The sequence below is a fragment of the Notolabrus celidotus genome, chromosome 24 (genome assembly GCF_009762535.1).
Source record: "Notolabrus celidotus isolate fNotCel1 chromosome 24, fNotCel1.pri, whole genome shotgun sequence".
In the NCBI taxonomy this organism is placed as follows: domain Eukaryota; kingdom Metazoa; phylum Chordata; class Actinopteri; order Labriformes; family Labridae; genus Notolabrus; species Notolabrus celidotus.
Genome location: NC_048295.1, coordinates 3,431,420 through 3,450,375, shown reverse-complemented (window position 1 = coordinate 3,450,375; position 18,956 = coordinate 3,431,420). Strand labels below are relative to the sequence as shown.

Sequence of the window (18,956 nt, the reverse complement as noted above, 5' to 3'; positions counted from 1 at the left end):
CTTACTATGGTATGGACTGACTGAATTAATGTGGAGTACTAAAAACAAAGACAGTCGATAGGTAAATTATAGAACAGGTGCTCGCAGAAATCTATTCAACACATTTTGGTTATCATGCATATAAGAAAAAAAAAGAAGTAAAAGGAATACACCAAGAAATCTAATTCACGGCTTTATAAACACATTTTTACTTTAAAGATATGAGTGACACATTTTTATTGGTTAGCAGATTTCTTGGTGCAGTTGTCCACATTTTGCTCAGCAGTAACAAATGTTTTTTAAAGCAGTCTAAAGTGCAATGTCTCTGTTTGGGAGGGGATCACCAGGGGATGTTTGCTCCTGCATTGCTGTGTTTATTGGGATAATCTGGATAACTCTACATTTGGACAAGTATGGTAGTAATCTGGATTAGACGACTAATGAAGCAACCTGACTCAGATCAGTGTATTTGTCTCTGTGCATCAGTGAGCTGTGATTGACTTCATTTAACGAATATATTCAATCTTATGTCTGCTAATGTCACCTCAAATTAAATCTGTTTTTGAAAGTGTTTGTTTACAGAAGTTATATTAGTAAGTATATGCATATAAGGCAGTCCAACACAGACTTACAGACTGGTCTTCATTGATTGGATCCTGAACGCTGCCTGTGTTCTGGGGCACCCAGGGAGGGTCAAAAATGGGGACACAGGGCATGCCGAGTATGGGGGACGGCAGAGTGAAGTTGATGCTGGGTGGAGGGATCTGGAACATAAGAAAAATACAGTGTGTTGTACATGTGAGAAATTATAAGCCTCTTGAATTATCAAACATGTAAGAGATATACTTTCAAACTGCACCTTAAAGATCTGTTGGGCTCCCTCCTCCATGCGAGGCCACACCTGGTAGCGGAAACGCCACAGCGTGTAAAACTTCAGGATGGAGTTGATGCGCTGGCAGGCCTCCTGGTGATGGAACTCTGCCATCATCATTTCGGTCACCGCGTCCGGGACCTTTACGGCGCACAGGAGAAACATGGCAGCTGCAGGGAGTTCAGAGAGGGAGGAGGCAGGAGAGAGGGAGTTAAATATGTAAAAGGAAGATAAACTCTGAAGGGCAGAACATCCTACAGTGACTCACAGGCCACTGATTTGCAGCCTGATGCTAGACTCACCAGCAGCTGCCGCCATATGTTCGTCCACGCTGAGCAGGAGCTCCCACGCCGCAGGCTGGATGTCTCCGTACATGTCGTCTGTTAGGATGGGAGCCGCTTTGATCAGCAGCGAAAGAGGAGCTGGAGCCAAACTCATCACCTGGACGGAGACATGAATGTAAGAAAGTCTGATCAAGTGCTCGATTTAAAGAACAAAGAGCCTTCAGAATGTAGTTTGAATAGTTCACCTGGTTACGGATGTACTTCAGCATGCCTGTGTCCTTCTTCCCCTCTGTGTTTGGGTCGTTGGGTCTCCTCTTCATGGACGGCGTCCTCAGGCAGGACTTGTCTGAACACTAAAACCCAGACAACACTTTTTAAAAACCACCTTAAAAACAACAGCTTTATAAACAAGCTGAGAACTCTGTTGTAAGAACTGACCTCTTTACTCTTCTTGGGTCGTGCCCCGATGTTACTGGAGGAGGTGCTGTCCTCTCTCAGGCTGTCCACCGTCTCCCCGTACACCAGCTTGATGGCGCGGACCAGGCGGGCGCAGGAGCGGCTGTGGTGCTGGTAGCAGCGTGGGTGACAGAAGTCGATGTGGGTGCAGATGAAACTCTGCTGGTTGCAGAGAAGGATCATAATCTGCAGAGAGGGAAAAGAGGGAGAGTCAGCATGTTTCCACTTAAGTGTGCAATCATATATTTTTAAAGTATTCTACAGGACGTACGTGGAGCCAGGACATGTTGCGGTGATAGTTTTCCTCTGTTCCTCCTGAGCCCTGACCCTCTGGTTCTATGCTGGGTTCACTGGTGCTGAACGGGCTACCTGCAACCCAAAACAAGGACACACACGAGTTGAAGATGTGTGTTGCTCAGGTTAAGAAGAAACTATTTCCATTTTTCAAATCTCCCCGTCCTACCTATGTCAGTGACCGTGTCCCTGCTCTGTGTTTGAGACAGAAGCCCCTCTTCGTTCTCAGACTCAGAGTCCTGACGAGACATCTTGGTGCTCTTCAGGCTCCCCGCCCGCCGTATAGAAGACAGAGAGCCGCCTTTCTTCACCCGAAAACTTCGAGCCCCCTTAATCTGAAGCAGCCGGGACCCTCCTATTCGGATCTTCCGTATGGGGGCTGGAGAAGAGGGAAGAGGGGCGAGGTCGTCTACTTTATTTGAAATAATAAGCAGGCAGCACAAAGATGAACCAGAACATGGAAGTCTGTACATGACTCAGGTCTCACCTTGAACTTCCTGGGTCTTCTTGTCCTCGCCGGTGGTGTCGGATTTAAGCGTGTGGCTGCTGCTGTTGAGCGAATCGTGTCCGTCCTCGTCGTCCAGGATGCCCGCAAAGCTGATCTTCCTCTCGTAGCGATGACGGCCGAGCTCAGGGTCCAGACGCAGACGGGCGCTGTCCAGATCCTGGAGCCAAAACACAAAGACACTTCATGCACCAGGAGGAGGAGGACATGAACTGAAACACTTTTTGTCCATGTTGCTGTTTGTATTCACTGATTTCAAATGTTTTTGAATCATTTCAAATCGAATAAACATTTAGAAGACATGACTACTTACCACTAGTGGTTCAGTGCGAGGTCGAGGTAAGCAGGGAAACGTCTCTCGCAGAAAAGTAGTGATCTCTAGCAGCAGCTGGCAGGCGGCCATTTTTAGAGCAAAGGGGCAGCCACATTTTGTAGGATTGACTGTGTCTTTAGGAGGGAAAAATAAGAAAAGAACATGGTTAGAGCATTCAAGGGTTATTAGTTTAAATCTTCAGTGCTGTTTTACTTTGCACAAAGATGAAAACATGAACATGTGGTCTAAGGATTCTAATTTTATAAATGCCTATCAAGCAAAGATGTAAAGGCATCATTAAGACACCCTTAATTACATTCTTTAAGGGTGTCCTTTATCAGTCCTTATAACAGTCTTTAAGGGTGTCCTTTATCAGTCCTTATTACAGTCATTAAGGGTGTCCTTTATCAGTCCTTATTACAGTCATTAAGGGTGTCCTTTATCAGTCCTTATTACAGTCTTTAAGTGTGTCCTTTATCAGTCCTTATTACAGTCTTTAAGTGTGTCCTTTATCAGTCCTTATTACAGTCATTAAGTGTGTCCTTTATCAGTCCTTATAACAGTCATTAAGGGTGTCATTTATCAGTCCTTATTACAGTCATTAAGTGTGTCCTTTATCAGTCCTTATTACAGTCTTTAAGTGTGTCCTTTATCAGTCCTTATTACAGTCTTTAAGTGTGTCCTTTATCAGTCCTTATTACAGTCTTTAAGTGTGTCCTTTATCAGTCCTTATTACAGTCATTAAGTGTGTCATTTATCAGTCCTTATTAGAGTCTTTAAGTGTGTCCTTTATCAGTCCTTATTACAGTCATTAAGGGAGTCCTTTATCAGTCCTTATTACAGTCATTAAGTGTGTCCTTTATCAGTCCTTATTACAGTCATTAAGGGAGTCCTTTATCAGTCCTTATCACAGTCATTAAGGGAGTCCTTTATCAGTCCTTATTACAGTCTTTAAGTGTGTCCTTTATCAGTCCTTATCACAGTCATTAAGGGAGTCCTTTATCAGTCCTTATTACAGTCATTAAGTGTGTCATTTATCAGTCCTTATTACAGTCGTTAAGTGTGTCCTTTATCGGTCCTTATTACAGTCATTAAGTGTGTCTTTTATCAGTCCTTATTACAGTCGTTAAGTGTGTCCTTTATCAGTCCTTATTACAGTCTTTAAGTGTGTCCTTTATCAGTCCTTATTACAGTCTTTAAGGGTGTCTTTTAACAGTCCTTATTACAGTCATTAAGTGTGTCTTTTAACAGTCCTTATTACAGTCTTTAAGGGTGTCTTTTATCAGTCCTTATTACAGTCATTAAGTGTGTCCTTTATCAGTCCTTATTACAGTCATTAAGGGTGTCCTTTATCAGTCCTTATTACAGTCATTAAGTGTGTCCTTTATCGGTCCTTATAACAGTCATTAAGTGTGTCTTTTAACAGTCCTTATTACAGTCATTAAGTGTGTCTTTTAACAGTCCTTATTACAGTCTTTAAGGGTGTCTTTTATCAGTCCTTATTACAGTCATTAAGTGTGTCCTTTATCAGTCCTTATTACAGTCATTAAGGGTGTCCTTTATCAGTCCTTATTACAGTCATTAAGTGTGTCCTTTATCAGTCCTTATTACAGTCATTAAGTGTGTCTTTTAACAGTCCTTATTACAGTCATTAAGTGTGTCCTTTATCAGTCCTTATTACAGTCATTATGGGTGTCATTTATCAGTCCTTATTACAGTCATTAAGTATGTCCTTTATCAGTCCTTATTACAGTCATTAAGTGTGTCCTTTATCAGTCCTTATTACAGTCATTATGGGTGTCATTTATCAGTCCTTATTACAGTCATTAAGTGTGTCCTTTATCAGTCCTTATTACAGTCATTAAGTATGTCCTTTATCAGTCCTTATTACAGTCATTATGGGTGTCATTTAACAGTCCTTATTACAGTCATTAAGTGTGTCCTTTATCAGTCCTTATTACAGTCATTATGGGTGTCATTTATCAGTCCTTATAACAGTCATTAAGGGTGTCCTTTATCAGTCCTTATTACAGTCATTAAGTGTGTCCTTTATCAGTCCTTATTACAGTCTTTAAGTGTGTCCTTTATCAGTCCTTATTACAGTCATTAAGTATGTCCTTTATCAGTCCTTATTACAGTCATTATGGGTGTCATTTAACAGTCCTTATTACAGTCATTAAGTGTGTCCTTTATCAGTCCTTATTACAGTCATTAAGTATGTCCTTTATCAGTCCTTATTACAGTCATTATGGGTGTCATTTAACAGTCCTTATTACAGTCTTTAAGTGTGTCCTTTATCAGTCCTTATTACAGTCTTTAAGTGTGTCCTTTATCGGTCCTTATTACAGTCATTAAGTGTGTCCTTTATCAGTCCTTATTACAGTCATTAAGTGTGTCCTTTATCAGTCCTTATTACAGTCATTAAGTGTGTCCTTTATCGGTCCTTATTACAGTCATTAAGTGTGTCCTTTATCAGTCCTTATTACAGTCATTAAGTGTGTCCTTTATCAGTCCTTATTACAGTCTTTAAGGGTTTCCTTTATCAGTCCTTATAACAGTCATTAAGTGTGTCATTTATCAGTCCTTATTACAGTCATTAAGTGTGTCCTTTATCAGTCCTTATTACAGTCTTTAAGTGTGTCCTTTATCAGTCCTTATTACAGTCTTTAAGTGTGTCCTTTATCAGTCCTTATTACAGTCATTAAGTGTGTCCTTTATCAGTCCTTATTACAGTCTTTAAGTGTGTCATTTATCAGTCCTTATTACAGTCATTAAGGGTGTCCTTTATCAGTCCTTATTACAGTCATTAAGGGTGTCATTTATCAGTCCTTATAACAGTCATTAAGGGTGTCATTTATCAGTCCTTATTACAGTCATTAAGTGTGTCCTTTATCAGTCCTTATTACAGTCTTTAAGTGTGTCCTTTATCAGTCCTTATTACAGTCATTAAGTGTGTCATTTATCAGTCCTTATTAGAGTCTTTAAGTGTGTCCTTTATCAGTCCTTATTACAGTCATTAAGTGTGTCCTTTATCAGTCCTTATCACAGTCATTAAGGGAGTCCTTTATCAGTCCTTATTACAGTCATTAAGTGTGTCCTTTATCAGTCCTTATTACAGTCATTAAGTGTGTCATTTAACAGTCCTTATTACAGTCATTAAGGGTGTCCTTTATCAGTCCTTATTACAGTCATTAAGGGTGTGCTTTATCAGTCCTTATTACAGTCATTAAGTGTGTCCTTTATCAGTCCTTATTACAGTCTTTAAGGGAGTCCTTTATCAGTCCTTATTACAGTCATTAAGTGTGTCATTTATCAGTCCTTATTACAGTCATTAAGTGTGTCCTTTATCGGTCCTTATTACAGTCATTAAGTGTGTCATTTATCAGTCCTTATTACAGTCATTAAGTGTGTCCTTTATCAGTCCTTATTACAGTCTTTAAGTGTGTCCTTTATCAGTCCTTATTACAGTCATTAAGTGTGTCCTTTATCAGTCCTTATTACAGTCTTTAAGTGTGTCCTTTATCAGTCCTTATTACAGTCTTTAAGGGTGTCTTTTAACAGTCCTTATTACAGTCATTAAGTGTGTCATTTATCAGTCCTTATTACAGTCATTAAGTGTGTCCTTTATCGGTCCTTATTACAGTCATTAAGTGTGTCATTTATCAGTCCTTATTACAGTCATTAAGTGTGTCCTTTATCAGTCCTTATTACAGTCTTTAAGTGTGTCCTTTATCAGTCCTTATTACAGTCATTAAGGGTGTCTTTTAACAGTCCTTATTACAGTCATTAAGTGTGTCATTTATCAGTCCTTATTACAGTCATTAAGTGTGTCCTTTATCAGTCCTTATTACAGTCTTTAAGTGTGTCCTTTATCAGTCCTTATTACAGTCTTTAAGGGTGTCATTCAACAGTCCTTATTACAGTCATTAAGTGTGTCATTTATCAGTCCTTATTACAGTCATTAAGTGTGTCCTTTATCAGTCCTTATTACAGTCTTTAAGGGTGTCATTCAACAGTCCTTATTACAGTCATTAAGTGTGTCCTTTATCAGTCCTTATTACAGTCATTAAGGGAGTCCTTTATCAGTCCTTATTACAGTCATTAAGTGTGTCATTTATCAGTCCTTATTACAGTCTTTAAGTGTGTCCTTTATCAGTCCTTATTACAGTCATTAAGTGTGTCCTTTATCAGTCCTTATTACAGTCATTAAGGGAGTCCTTTATCAGTCCTTATTACAGTCATTAAGTGTGTCATTTATCAGTCCTTATTAGAGTCTTTAAGTGTGTCCTTTATCAGTCCTTATTACAGTCTTTAAGTGTGTCCTTTATCAGTCCTTATTACAGTCATTAAGGGAGTCCTTTATCAGTCCTTATTACAGTCTTTAAGTGTACTTTATCAGTCCTTATTACAGTCTTTAAGTGTGTCCTTTATCAGTCCTTATCACAGTCATTAAGGGAGTCCTTTATCAGTCCTTATTACAGTCATTAAGTGTGTCATTTATCAGTCCTTATTACAGTCATTAAGTGTGTCCTTTATCGGTCCTTATTACAGTCATTAAGTGTGTCATTTATCAGTCCTTATTACAGTCATTAAGTGTGTCCTTTATCAGTCCTTATTACAGTCTTTAAGTGTGTCCTTTATCAGTCCTTATTACAGTCTTTAAGGGTGTCTTTTAACAGTCCTTATTACAGTCATTAAGTGTGTCCTTTATCAGTCCTTATCACAGTCATTAAGGGAGTCCTTTAACAGTCCTTATTACAGTCATTAAGTGTGTCCTTTATCAGTCCTTATTACAGTCATTAAGTGTGTCCTTTATCAGTCCTTATTACAGTCTTTAAGTGTGTCCTTTATCAGTCCTTATTACAGTCTTTAAGGGTGTCCTTTATCAGTCCTTATTACAGTCATTAAGTGTGTCCTTTATCAGTCCTTATTACAGTCATTAAGGGTGTCCTCTATCAGTCCTTATTACAGTCATTAAGTGTGTCCTTTATCAGTCCTTATTACAGTCATTAAGTGTGTCCTTTATCGGTCCTTATTACAGTCATTAAGGGTGTCTTTTAACAGTCCTTATTACAGTCATTAAGTGTGTCCTTTATCAGTCCTTATTACAGTCATTAAGTGTGTCCTTTATCAGTCCTTATTACAGTCATTAAGTGTGTCCTTTATCAGTCCTTATTACAGTCATTAAGGGTGTCCTTTATCAGTCCTTATTACAGTCATTAAGTATGTCCTTTATCAGTCCTTATTACAGTCATTATGGGTGTCATTTAACAGTCCTTATTACAGTCATTAAGTGTGTCCTTTATCAGTCCTTATTACAGTCATTATGGGTGTCATTTATCAGTCCTTATAACAGTCATTAAGGGTGTCCTTTATCAGTCCTTATTACAGTCTTTAAGTGTGTCCTTTATCAGTCCTTATTACAGTCATTAAGTATGTCCTTTATCAGTCCTTATTACAGTCATTATGGGTGTCATTTAACAGTCCTTATTACAGTCATTAAGTGTGTCCTTTATCAGTCCTTATTACAGTCATTAAGTATGTCCTTTATCAGTCCTTATTACAGTCATTATGGGTGTCATTTAACAGTCCTTATTACAGTCTTTAAGTGTGTCCTTTATCAGTCCTTATTACAGTCATTAAGTATGTCCTTTATCAGTCCTTATTACAGTCATTAAGTATGTCCTTTAACAGTCCTTATTACAGTCATTAAGTGTGTCCTTTATCAGTCCTTATTACAGTCATTAAGTGTGTCCTTTATCAGTCCTTATTACAGTCATTAAGGGAGTCCTTTATCAGTCCTTATTACAGTCTTTAAGGGTGTCCTTTATCAGTCCTTATAACAGTCATTAAGTGTGTCATTTATCAGTCCTTATTACAGTCTTTAAGGGTTTCCTTTATCAGTCCTTATTACAGTCATTAAGTGTGTCCTTTATCAGTCCTTATTACAGTCTTTAAGGGTTTCCTTTATCAGTCCTTATTACAGTCATTAAGTGTGTCCTTTATCGGTCCTTATTACAGTCATTAAGGGTGTCCTTTATCAGTCCTTATTACAGTCATTAAGGGTTTCCTTTATCAGTCCTTATTACAGTCATTAAGTGTGTCCTTTATCAGTCCTTATTACAGTCATTAAGGGTGTCCTTTATCAGTCCTTATTACAGTCATTAAGTGTGTCCTTTATCGGTCCTTATTACAGTCATTAAGGGTGTCCTTTATCAGTCCTTATTACAGTCATTAAGGGTTTCCTTTATCAGTCCTTATTACAGTCATTAAGTGTGTCCTTTATCAGTCCTTATTACAGTCTTTAAGGGTTTCCTTTATCAGTCCTTATTACAGTCATTAAGTGTGTCCTTTATCGGTCCTTATTACAGTCATTAAGGGTGTCCTTTATCAGTCCTTATTACAGTCATTAAGGGTGTCCTTTATCAGTCCTTATAACAGTCATTAAGTGTGTCATTTATCGGTCCTTATTACAGTCATTAAGGGTGTCCTTTATCAGTCCTTATTACAGTCTTTAAGGGTGTCCTTTATCAGTCCTTATTACAGTCATTAAGGGTGTCCTTTATCAGTCCTTATTACAGTCTTTAAGGGTGTCCTTTATCAGTCCTTATTACAGTCATTAAGGGTGTCCTTTATCAGTCCTTATTACAGTCATTAAGGGTGTCTGACTCACTGTCATCTAAATAATCCTCTTCCTCATCTTCTTTTCTCATCCTGCGTTTGGTCTCTTCATCAAAAATGTAACCCAGGATGTTTGCAGGGCTCTCGCTGTCTGAATGACAGAGATCACTGAGCCTCATACCGATTGCCTGAGTGGAAAAACAACACAAATCATGATGATATCAAACTTTAAGAAGCCATACCAGGGAATTCAGAGCTGATGAGATGCTTAACTCACGTCTCCCCATTGGCAGAAGTGCTTGGCAGCGTTCCACTGCAGCTTCTGGTTTCTCTTGTTGCCCACGATGGGAGACCTTCCCCTGGAGAGACCTTTCTTGGTGATATTTACGTGGTGGCCTTTCATCCACTCTGGCCAATTTCCACGGTTACAACGGTGCACGAAGCGGGCACATTCAAGGAAGAGGGACGCCCGAGCTACAACTGGAGCTTCCTAGTAGACCATGAAGATTAGGATTACTTTAAGTGGTAGATTTTGAGGAACACAAGGAGTGTATTTTCTAGTACCTACCAGGTCCAGAGCAGCAGCGAGGATGGAGGCGTCAGGGATGGTTCCAGGCTCGCAGCAGTTCAGGAGGAACTGGAAGCGTTTCATGCCCTGTCGGATGGCGCCCAGATTCACCACGTTCTTGTTCTTCATGGCTTCCTGGCTGGCTGCGAGTCGCTCCTGGAAGCCATGAGGTCCTAAAGAAGAAGTGTGGAAATACAGAGAAGAGGAAAGAAGGGTATAACAGGACAAGTGAAGAGCATATTTTGGAGGCGGGGTTTGTAAAGTAATGACTGCACCCAAGTTTGATAGCGACATCACCATCCAGGACACTTCACGAAAAGCCACCAACAAATGAAGCCGAGTGTGAGATGGACACACAGCCATCAGCAGTGGTTACACTTGGGTTTTTAAATTTACAGTTTAACACAAATATCTCAGATCAGTTTGCCAAGTGTAACCCGAGCCGCACAGAAACAAAGCTGTATGTGGACCATTGTGTTTTCACTGTTTCACTCAGGCATCGGAAAATACCACCAGACGTCACCACAGAAGAGACGGAGAGAGAGCACCGACAGCGTCATGCTTCACATGTAAGCACAGAAACTCGCTCTGCAGTAGAAAGATGGTTTTCAAAAGATGTGACAAGATTCCCACACACCTCCATTCCTTCCTTTCCACCAGTGAGGGGGGAAGAAAGAAGGAAAGGGGGCTCGTTGTTGAGGAGAACAGGGCGTGCACAGTTGGACAGAAGGGGATGTAGAAGAACGACACACAGTTACACAGGAAGAAGAGTGGGATGCCAAAATCTGCTTCTTTGAGGAAAGCATGATTTTAGTTTATGACTCGAGGTTGTCTTTGGAGGAACAAGAAACACGGAAGCTCAGGTCATTTGTGACCTGAGAAGAAATGATCAACACATCTGAGTGTCTGTCCTTGTGACTCTCTTAAAGTCCTAAAAATGATGCATAAAACTAAAAAAGTAGACTACACTCAACGGATACGGATCAGCAACTGACATTGGTGCATGGCACATGTTTTGCTGATTGGCCAGTGTCTGTTAATCAGGAAATATCTGCTGATGCTGATGTTCAAGGGATGCATTTCCAAAGCTTAGATCACATCAGGCTGCAGAAGTTAAATTACTAAGAGTTTTACAACTACTGGTGCTCAATTGCACTATGCTACTCTTGATTAACAGCCTTAAAGGCCTCTTGTAATTGTAGTCTATTCACCTTTTCTGCATTTCTTCTGTTTTAGGTTAGAATTTATTGTCTTTCATTAAAATGCCACCGCTGCCTTCTTACACATGAACTCTGTTGCAAGCTCATTCTGACAAGCGCAGCCTTTGTTCACAAGTCAGACACTCATGTGTTGAAAAACCAACATCCAGGCTGTAGCAGGCAGCTATCTGACAGAGCTGACATGGATCATGGCGGACGGAGAAACTGGCAGAAGAGAGAGAGGACAGGCCACGACTTGCGATGCGAGACAAGACACCACACCACACGGACAAACAGAGGCAGGGAGAGAGGGTGGGTGGGAGAGAGAGAGACACAGGACGATGGGGCGTGGGAGGGGGGCAAGGGGGGTGCACCCCGGGGTGGGGGAGGTCTACCATCTTTCTCTTCTGTGTGGTGAAGCTTGGATGGATTCCTCCTGCCAGACCTCCATTTACCGAGCCGCTTGAAGAAATTCTCCTCCTCGTCCCTGCCGTACTCCGGCCCCGCTGCGACCCCTTCGGACAGCTTCACTGCGCTGGTGAACTTCACCTACGACACAAAGAGACTTTTAACTTTTGTCAAACTAACAGTGAGCATTTACTCTCATGAAGAGAAACCCCTTGAATGTTGCATGTTCATCCCCCTGACCTTTGAACTCTGACGTATGAAGGAGAGCCGATCCACAGAGCTGATGTCCAGCAGGTCCTCCACGCCGTCCGTCAGTCCAGAGAGCGACGAGCGCTTCAGCCAGTTTCCTGGACACACATGAACAAAAGAAAACCTCCAACACAAGCTACACAATGTATCGCACACACACTGGGTTATAAAGACAGCACACATGCACACACAAAGGTTGGATAGAGGGAGAGAGGACGCAGCATTCCCTTCAGCATTCAGGGTCTTAACTTTAGGAGGAGCATTCAAAAAGAACGTGCACTTTAGGAGGGATGACCAACACAAATAAATGACACAGAGATACTGTATGAAGATGATTCCACATCCACATACGTAAGACAGAGAGAGTGAGTGGACGGCGAGAAGTCCTACGGCATGCTGAGGCGTTAACAGGGAACACAAAACAGACCGAAGAGATGAAGTGACTCGGACTTGGACTTTGGCGGGCAGTGTTCCAATGACATCGGTACAAAACACAGCATGTTAGAGTGAATTCAAGAGACAACTGGGACAGAGACTGTAATGAGGTATGATCATGGGGCGAGATCTGACATCATGGATGAGTGAAAGAGGATTTTTGAACATGATAACAGTTCTCACCAATCGGGAGCTTCAGCTTCTTGCGGAGTGAAATGCGACGGGATCTGGATCGGGAGCGCCGGTCAGTGGTGGTGCCAGAGTGAGCGGTGGTGCACTCCGAGGTGTCCTGCTCCGATTGGCTGCTGGTGTCACTGGCGGCACTCTGCGACTTGAACATCTTCCTCCAAAAGTCCTTCCTGCCCAGGAGAGCACCAGGGATCTGTTCATCACTAGAAATTAAGAGGGAGTGTAGACATTTCACTTCTTCTTTACTGTTAATTTAGCAATGTGACCGTTTATTCTGAGGAGAAAGAGCAGGTTTCAGTTTTTTTCCCCTCCTTGAGCACACACATGGACGCTGGGACTGGACATACGTGGTGCTATATGAGGTGGACACTCACTGTTCGGGGGTCTGGGGGGGTCTGCTGGAGATGTAGCTGCGACACTCATCTGCAGCACTGGACACCTGACCCTTCTCCCCGGACACACCCGCCTCTGACCTGCACACACACAGACACACACACACACCCCGACACACAGATAGAGCGCTCAGGCAGCCTGATTCAGAGGCAATAAACTTCTTACTTTACTCGTCTCTGCAGGGAAATTAAAGACTATGAGTCTTGTCTTCTAAATAAGGGATTACAATCAACCTATCAAAAATGTTCAGTGGAGTTATGTGACCAACATTTGGCCGTAAACTGTCACAGCCTTCAATATCAAGCTGATACATGGGGTTAGAATCCAATTTTAGGAATGGATTTTAAGGACTTTAGCTGCCTCTAACAGGGTACCATCAATTCAAACAGTCATCCTGGTCATCAAGAGCCCAGTGCTGCTTCCTGCAGGGCTGCTCAGTGTGCCAAAGCCACATCATTTAAAAATAACAACATCAAATCAGTCACTCAAGCAAGAGAAAACAGATGCAGACGGGACAGAAAGGAACATAAAAAAAAGGAAAAACAGCCAGCAGTGATGACAAGCAGGGCTCTGATTTGCTGACACAGATTTCTTCTCATATTTAAGCTTTTTTCTGGTTTGTGTTTGGATAACACGGGGTGTCATCGAGACCATTTCAGGCCACTGATTGGCCAGTACCTCCTTGGTCCGGGCTGCTTGGTCTCCTCCTTCTCTTCTGGTTTCTTGGTGGTGGCGACCTTCTCCGCGCTGTCCAGGAGGGCACTCAGTGCCACCCTGCGGAACACGTTTCCATGAGCCTCCTTGATGAACTGCACCAGCTGGCGGATGTCACAGTACAAACCCTGTGAAGGAAGAGGGTGGCAAACAAAGTGAGAGCGAGGGATGTGTGAAGGAGGAAGAGAACAACATTACAAACCGACCGAGGATGTGGAATCAGGCTGATGAAACTTCAGAGCATGTATGTTTGCTGATGCATAGACGCAGAAACGGGTGGTGTTTATGAGCTCGTGTTTGTTAAGGATCCAGCTCCAGCTTGTGAGTGGGTGGCCTTGATTCTGTGCCATAATAAAGCCTGCCTTGAAAAGTGTGTCATCTTCCGCCAACGTACACAAGTCATGCCAGCCTCGAGGCAATCAAGCACAAACAGTGGTCAGGAGTCCTGAGAGGAACGATGTGCACAGAGTACATGGATGCACAAACTGTTTATAAGTTTATATGGACACTTCAAGAGTGCTAATTTGAATCCCATCCCTTGAAGTGAGAATAAAAGATTCAAACAGGAAGTTGAAAATGAAAAACTGGGGACACACTTTTAGCAGTGATAGTTACAGGAAATCAGACATGAGTTTGTTGCTGGATCAACCAGGATTGTGTAGCTCTCTTAAAAGTAGGGAAGTTTGCAGGAAGTTTGAAGTGATGAGGGAGCGACTTCCAAGATTTTGAGGGACAAGTTTACAGATCAGATGATGCCAATTTCAATAAAACTCAACTAAATAGCTGCAAAAAATATCTGTTCAAGCAAAGAACTGAGAGTAGCTCGTTAATAACTCTATTCACAGAGTGAGATTAAGTCCAATCCATCATGTATGACAGCGTATTAACAAAGGCAGTGTGAATGATTGTCCTCCTGGCTCAGAAGGAAATGAGCCTTTAATTATTAAACCACAGCAGCCTAAGAAAAGGACTAAGAGAGTCTGACTCTAATGGGTGTGCAGCTGATCACAGACTGAAGCAAAGCCTCCGAGGCTTACAGGGAAAATGAAAAATAAACACAGAGGCAGATGGACGAATGATTTCACACACACCACTCACCAGGTTCTCAGGGCTGTGCAGCTCATGTGTGGTGGAGGCGCAGCGGGTGATGAGCGACTTGAACATGCAGCCCACCACCACCGCCTCCATATTCTGCGCCACTGACTTGTTGTCCCCCGTGGTGAAGTTGTTGCCGAAGCCTGCCTTGTCTGGAAGCAACAAGGAGGGCGGGGGAGACCACGGATCACACGGGGGGGGAGGTTTAGTCAGCAAGAGGAGAGCATTATTGACAACTGACCAGCTTGGGTATAAAACAGTGAGCCCAAACAACAGGAAGGAGAGGGGAGCGGAGGGGAAGGGGGCAAAGGAAAGGGGTCCATAAAGCATATGGGGGAGAAGCAAACTGAAAAGGATTCTGGGTAGGGGATAAAGAATACATGCAAGTGACTAAGGCCTGCTACAAAACAAACATTAAGGGGCTTATTCTCTTGGTCCAGTGAGATCAAACGAGTATGTGCAAAGAATAGGAGCTCCAGATTAGCCTAATTTGAAGTTGCAGGCGAGTTCAAGTTTTGGAGAGAGTAGGGGTGCAGCGATGGAAGCAGTGCCTTGGGAAGGGTCTGATCAGGTAAGTAGAATCAGCTTAACTATTCACTGTAATTGATTGATTATTAGATCATGTGTATCTACCGATGTTTCTTTTTTTCGCCCTCCTGGACCTCTCACCTGCACTGCCGTACTCTGCAAGAGAAAAGAGGCGGGCACAAGTTGATTGACAGTCAGGCCAGCACAGACATGTACGCGGTGTCAGAAAGGACGAGGCACCCCCACCTCCTCGTGGAGGTGAACTCGAGACTCACACACACACACACACACACACACACACAAGTTGCCACATGTGCTAATAACACACACCGAATAACTTCACAAGGTTGCCCTGGTCACTTTCAGTATCAAAACACTCATCTGTTCAGTAACTTGCCAAATGTTTGTAAGTTATTAATCTCCTGATTTCAGTAACTTTGTGATAAATACGTCAATTTCAGCACAAAACTGAATTGGCATGTACAATGTGTCTCAATGCTCAGCAATAAAGCCGCCGATTGAGCAGAGATGTAATGAGCAAAGCTTTGGATTGGCAAGTGTACAGAATGGATGAGTGAGAAAGGAAGGTAGGATTCAGCTCGTTGAAGTGGATGGAGAAAAAAGAGGAGGGATGGAAGCAGGAGGAGGAGGAGGAGGACAAAAAAGGGACAAAGACCAGCGGAGACAAGTGGAAGGAGGAAGGGAAAAAAACAGATATATAAACAGAGATAGCGCTGGAATGCAAGTCAAAGTGCAAGGTGAGACAGCGGTTGTACAATTCAGCTTGTCAACCACGCTAGTGTGGGGAATTTGTGATACCAGCTTTATAATACAAAGATTTGCTGTTTTAGATCCTGAATGTTCTTTAAAAGACAAAGCAAGATACCCAACTAGACTGGGAAGGGTGGTTTTTGTTACCAACTAGCAGTGTGGCTCAAGTCCTAACCGTTCAGTTGTTTTGTTTGGTCCAAACTGAAGCACCGAAGAAGAACAACATGGACTCTTATGAATTTAATAGAGATAACATCCGCTGACTTCTACTCTAACGCCACCATGAGGCCCCTCAATAATGCTTACAAGCACACACTGACAATGCTCAAGTACTGATGTTGTACAGGTTTAGTGCTTATATGTTCAAGCATGCTAACATTTGCCGGTTTGCAATAAGCACAAAGTATAGCTGAGCATGATGGGAATGTTTGTATCTATTTGGTTATGACAAAAGCAATGCAAAAGTCAGCAAATGTTAGCATCCTTCCACACTAAATGCACATGCTGTCATTACAGATGTAGGCACTGCCAGTGTGAGCATGTCAGCATGCTTGATTAAGCCTGGCTGTACAGTTTTATGCCTTTTTGAAGACTCTGAATAATTAATCAATCCACTAACTTTCAGATAAACTCAGAAGAAGAATCTTTTGCACAGATAATTGTCTTGAGTTGCATGAGCATTCAAAACAAACAGAGGTCTTGTGCATCTGCTATCTGCACATACGCTTGTCTACAGTGTGTGGTCGATCTGCATCCGGTCCCACCTGCAGGCACACCACATACTTACTGTCGGTTAGGGCTCCATACAGAAGCCCAGCAGCGCATGCAGGAAGTCCACAATGTTATTGAGAGAGTCTTTGTTGACGTACTCGCGCATCGTCTGGCGAAACTGCAGCTTGTCCAGCTTGTACAGGCTGGTCAGGCAGTTCTGAGCCTGGGAGGGAAGACAGACGAATATGACATAAGGTTATGTTGAGGATGCTGGACTGCTGGGTTTCAAACTTCACATTTTCATGCAAGATGTGTTGATTTGAGGAAACAGGAAACGTACACAGAGAGAAGGTACATTAAGGTAGAGGTAGGAGTCTGACCTGCATCCTGAGGCGGTCCCCAGACAAACCACGGTGTCCCTCGCCGCACCCGTATGCACAGCCGAGCGACTTGACTATCTTTATCAGCATGGTCAGAGCCAAGCGGTGGGTGCTGAAGCCAGAGCCCTCTTCCTGTTTGTGGAAAAGGAAGGACACAGACGAGGACAAATCTGGATTATTATTGAAACATTTGGACAATTGGAGTGTCTGAGTGAGGAAACAGTGAGAGCGCACCTTCTTATCATTATCCTTGTTGTTCTTCACATCATCCTTGCTCCCTTGCCCGCTCTCACCACCACTCCCCCCTCCTCCTCCGCCTCCTCCGCCATCTCCCACCTCCGCCTACCTCCAGCTCCCGGGACCGCCCCGCCTCCTTGTGCGCCTCCTCCGATGCCTTGAGTGGACGAGTCTTTGGAGCCGCGCCTCCTGGTTCTCCTTGTCCCCTTGCTTGGGACAGCTTCTTGCCCATGCCGGGACCACGCCCAGCTGCAGCAGGCAGTCGATGATGTTGAGGGCGACGTCACAGATCCTGGAGCTGATGTCGTGGCTGAGGACGGCGTAGAGAGCTCGCAAGACAGCCTGGAATAGTACAACAAGGAGAGAAATTACTCCTTCTGTTTTGCACATTTTCTGCAGCATAAACTGACGACCAAGAACGCACAGTGAGGTCCAGCATGCCGTTCTTCAGCACAAAGTTGTTGGTCCCCTCGATGTTCTCGCCCCTCCTCCAGACAGGAGTAGTTGATGCAGGAGTCGGTGAAGCTGCGGGGTAAATTAGCGCAGGCCAGAGGCTCCACGGGAGCTCAGGGACGGTGACGGGGTTGCAGAGTTTCTTCATGTGCTCGGTGAAGAAGTCAGCGTAGCCGACATTAAAGGACGCCACTGTGGTGTTGAACGCTGCCATGGTGAGTGGTGGAGATTTGGGATCGACTGTCAGAGGGAGGGGTGCACAGAAAGGTTTTTAGGTCTTCAACATCTTATTCATTTACGTAGGACTCTAACCCCCCTGATCTGAGACCCGGCTCAGCTTTCCTCTTACCCTCTTTGACGGTGTTATCACTGTGGCTGTTGGAGTGGTCAGGCATGTCTCGGAGCAGAGAGTGTTGGTAGTGAGAGTGCTTGGCACTCCAGGCTGTCCGGCGTCTGCAGCGTGTCTGTGCTGCCTCTGCGTGTGAATTTGCCTGGAAAGAGGAAAACAAGAAGATTTCACAGAAAGGAGGCTTTTAAAGGTCACTAACTCTACATTACAATAACAAAGATCTTTGTGCCTTTAGCACATTTGAGTCACACCTTTAAGTTAGAGATAATAAGAATCAGCAGTCTTAATGTAGTGACCTAATTCACTCCAGACAGAACCCTCTGACTCATAGAGGACACAAAGCAAAGCTGCAAACTTGTCACAAAAGGTTTATCCTTCCTCTCTGCCTACCCATGATGGTGGCCTGCCAGCCGCCGCGGTCCAGAGCCCGCCGGTCGTCCCCTAAGCCGGAGAAGCTTCCGAAGGAGAAGGTGCTGCGTGTTGGTGAGACGTCCAGGTGGTCCTCGTGGAGCAGGAAAGGAACCCCCTACGGCGCTGACGCTTCTTACCGGTGTGATTGGAAGGGGATGGAGCCTTTCCTCTCACGGTCCTCACGGCGGTTCTTGAACTGGAATAGAGACGGCTACATCTTTGGGGTTTGAGTTGTTCTATGACCTTATGGATCAAGTCCACAAACTGGTAAACTACTATTCATTTAAATTTACAATTTGAAGTTTGTGATTTTGCATGAATGTTTTTAAATCCCTCAAGCTTGAAAAAAAGCATGTTACATGACTAGGTCCCATCTGACCTTTTTGAAGATGTTCATGCCCAGGTCGGTGGACAAGTCAGGGACCCGCCTGTCGCCGCAGGCTGGTCAGAGAAACCTTTGTAAACGTCTCTGTGCTGAGAGATTTTCCCTCCTCGTTGCATTTCAGACTCATGTCCTGCAGGACATAACAGAGGAAGACATGA

The 18,956-nt window shown here is 43.2% G+C and overlaps 1 protein-coding gene across 1 annotated transcript in view; it reads right to left on the bottom strand.

The window, feature by feature from the left end:
* LOC117808140 (protein unc-80 homolog) overlaps positions 1-18,956 on the bottom strand; it is a 38,676-nt gene that overhangs the window by 13,169 nt on the left and 6,551 nt on the right. Inside the window, 34 exon segments of the mRNA XM_034677670.1 lie at positions 612-743; positions 839-1,020; positions 1,153-1,291; positions 1,380-1,487; positions 1,573-1,776; positions 1,862-1,959; positions 2,054-2,293; positions 2,372-2,549; positions 2,703-2,836; positions 9,376-9,511; positions 9,601-9,813; positions 9,892-10,064; positions 11,486-11,639; positions 11,739-11,845; positions 12,366-12,574; positions 12,746-12,844; positions 13,443-13,606; positions 14,577-14,725; positions 15,207-15,257; positions 16,656-16,806; positions 16,964-17,095; positions 17,198-17,305; positions 17,308-17,379; positions 17,381-17,542; positions 17,625-17,684; positions 17,686-17,765; positions 17,768-17,893; positions 18,003-18,090; positions 18,092-18,144; positions 18,393-18,530; positions 18,533-18,560; positions 18,562-18,609; positions 18,793-18,837; positions 18,839-18,928. Of these exon segments, the coding sequence (XP_034533561.1) occupies positions 612-743; positions 839-1,020; positions 1,153-1,291; positions 1,380-1,487; positions 1,573-1,776; positions 1,862-1,959; positions 2,054-2,293; positions 2,372-2,549; positions 2,703-2,836; positions 9,376-9,511; positions 9,601-9,813; positions 9,892-10,064; positions 11,486-11,639; positions 11,739-11,845; positions 12,366-12,574; positions 12,746-12,844; positions 13,443-13,606; positions 14,577-14,725; positions 15,207-15,257; positions 16,656-16,806; positions 16,964-17,095; positions 17,198-17,305; positions 17,308-17,379; positions 17,381-17,542; positions 17,625-17,684; positions 17,686-17,765; positions 17,768-17,893; positions 18,003-18,090; positions 18,092-18,144; positions 18,393-18,530; positions 18,533-18,560; positions 18,562-18,609; positions 18,793-18,837; positions 18,839-18,928 (4,251 nt within the window).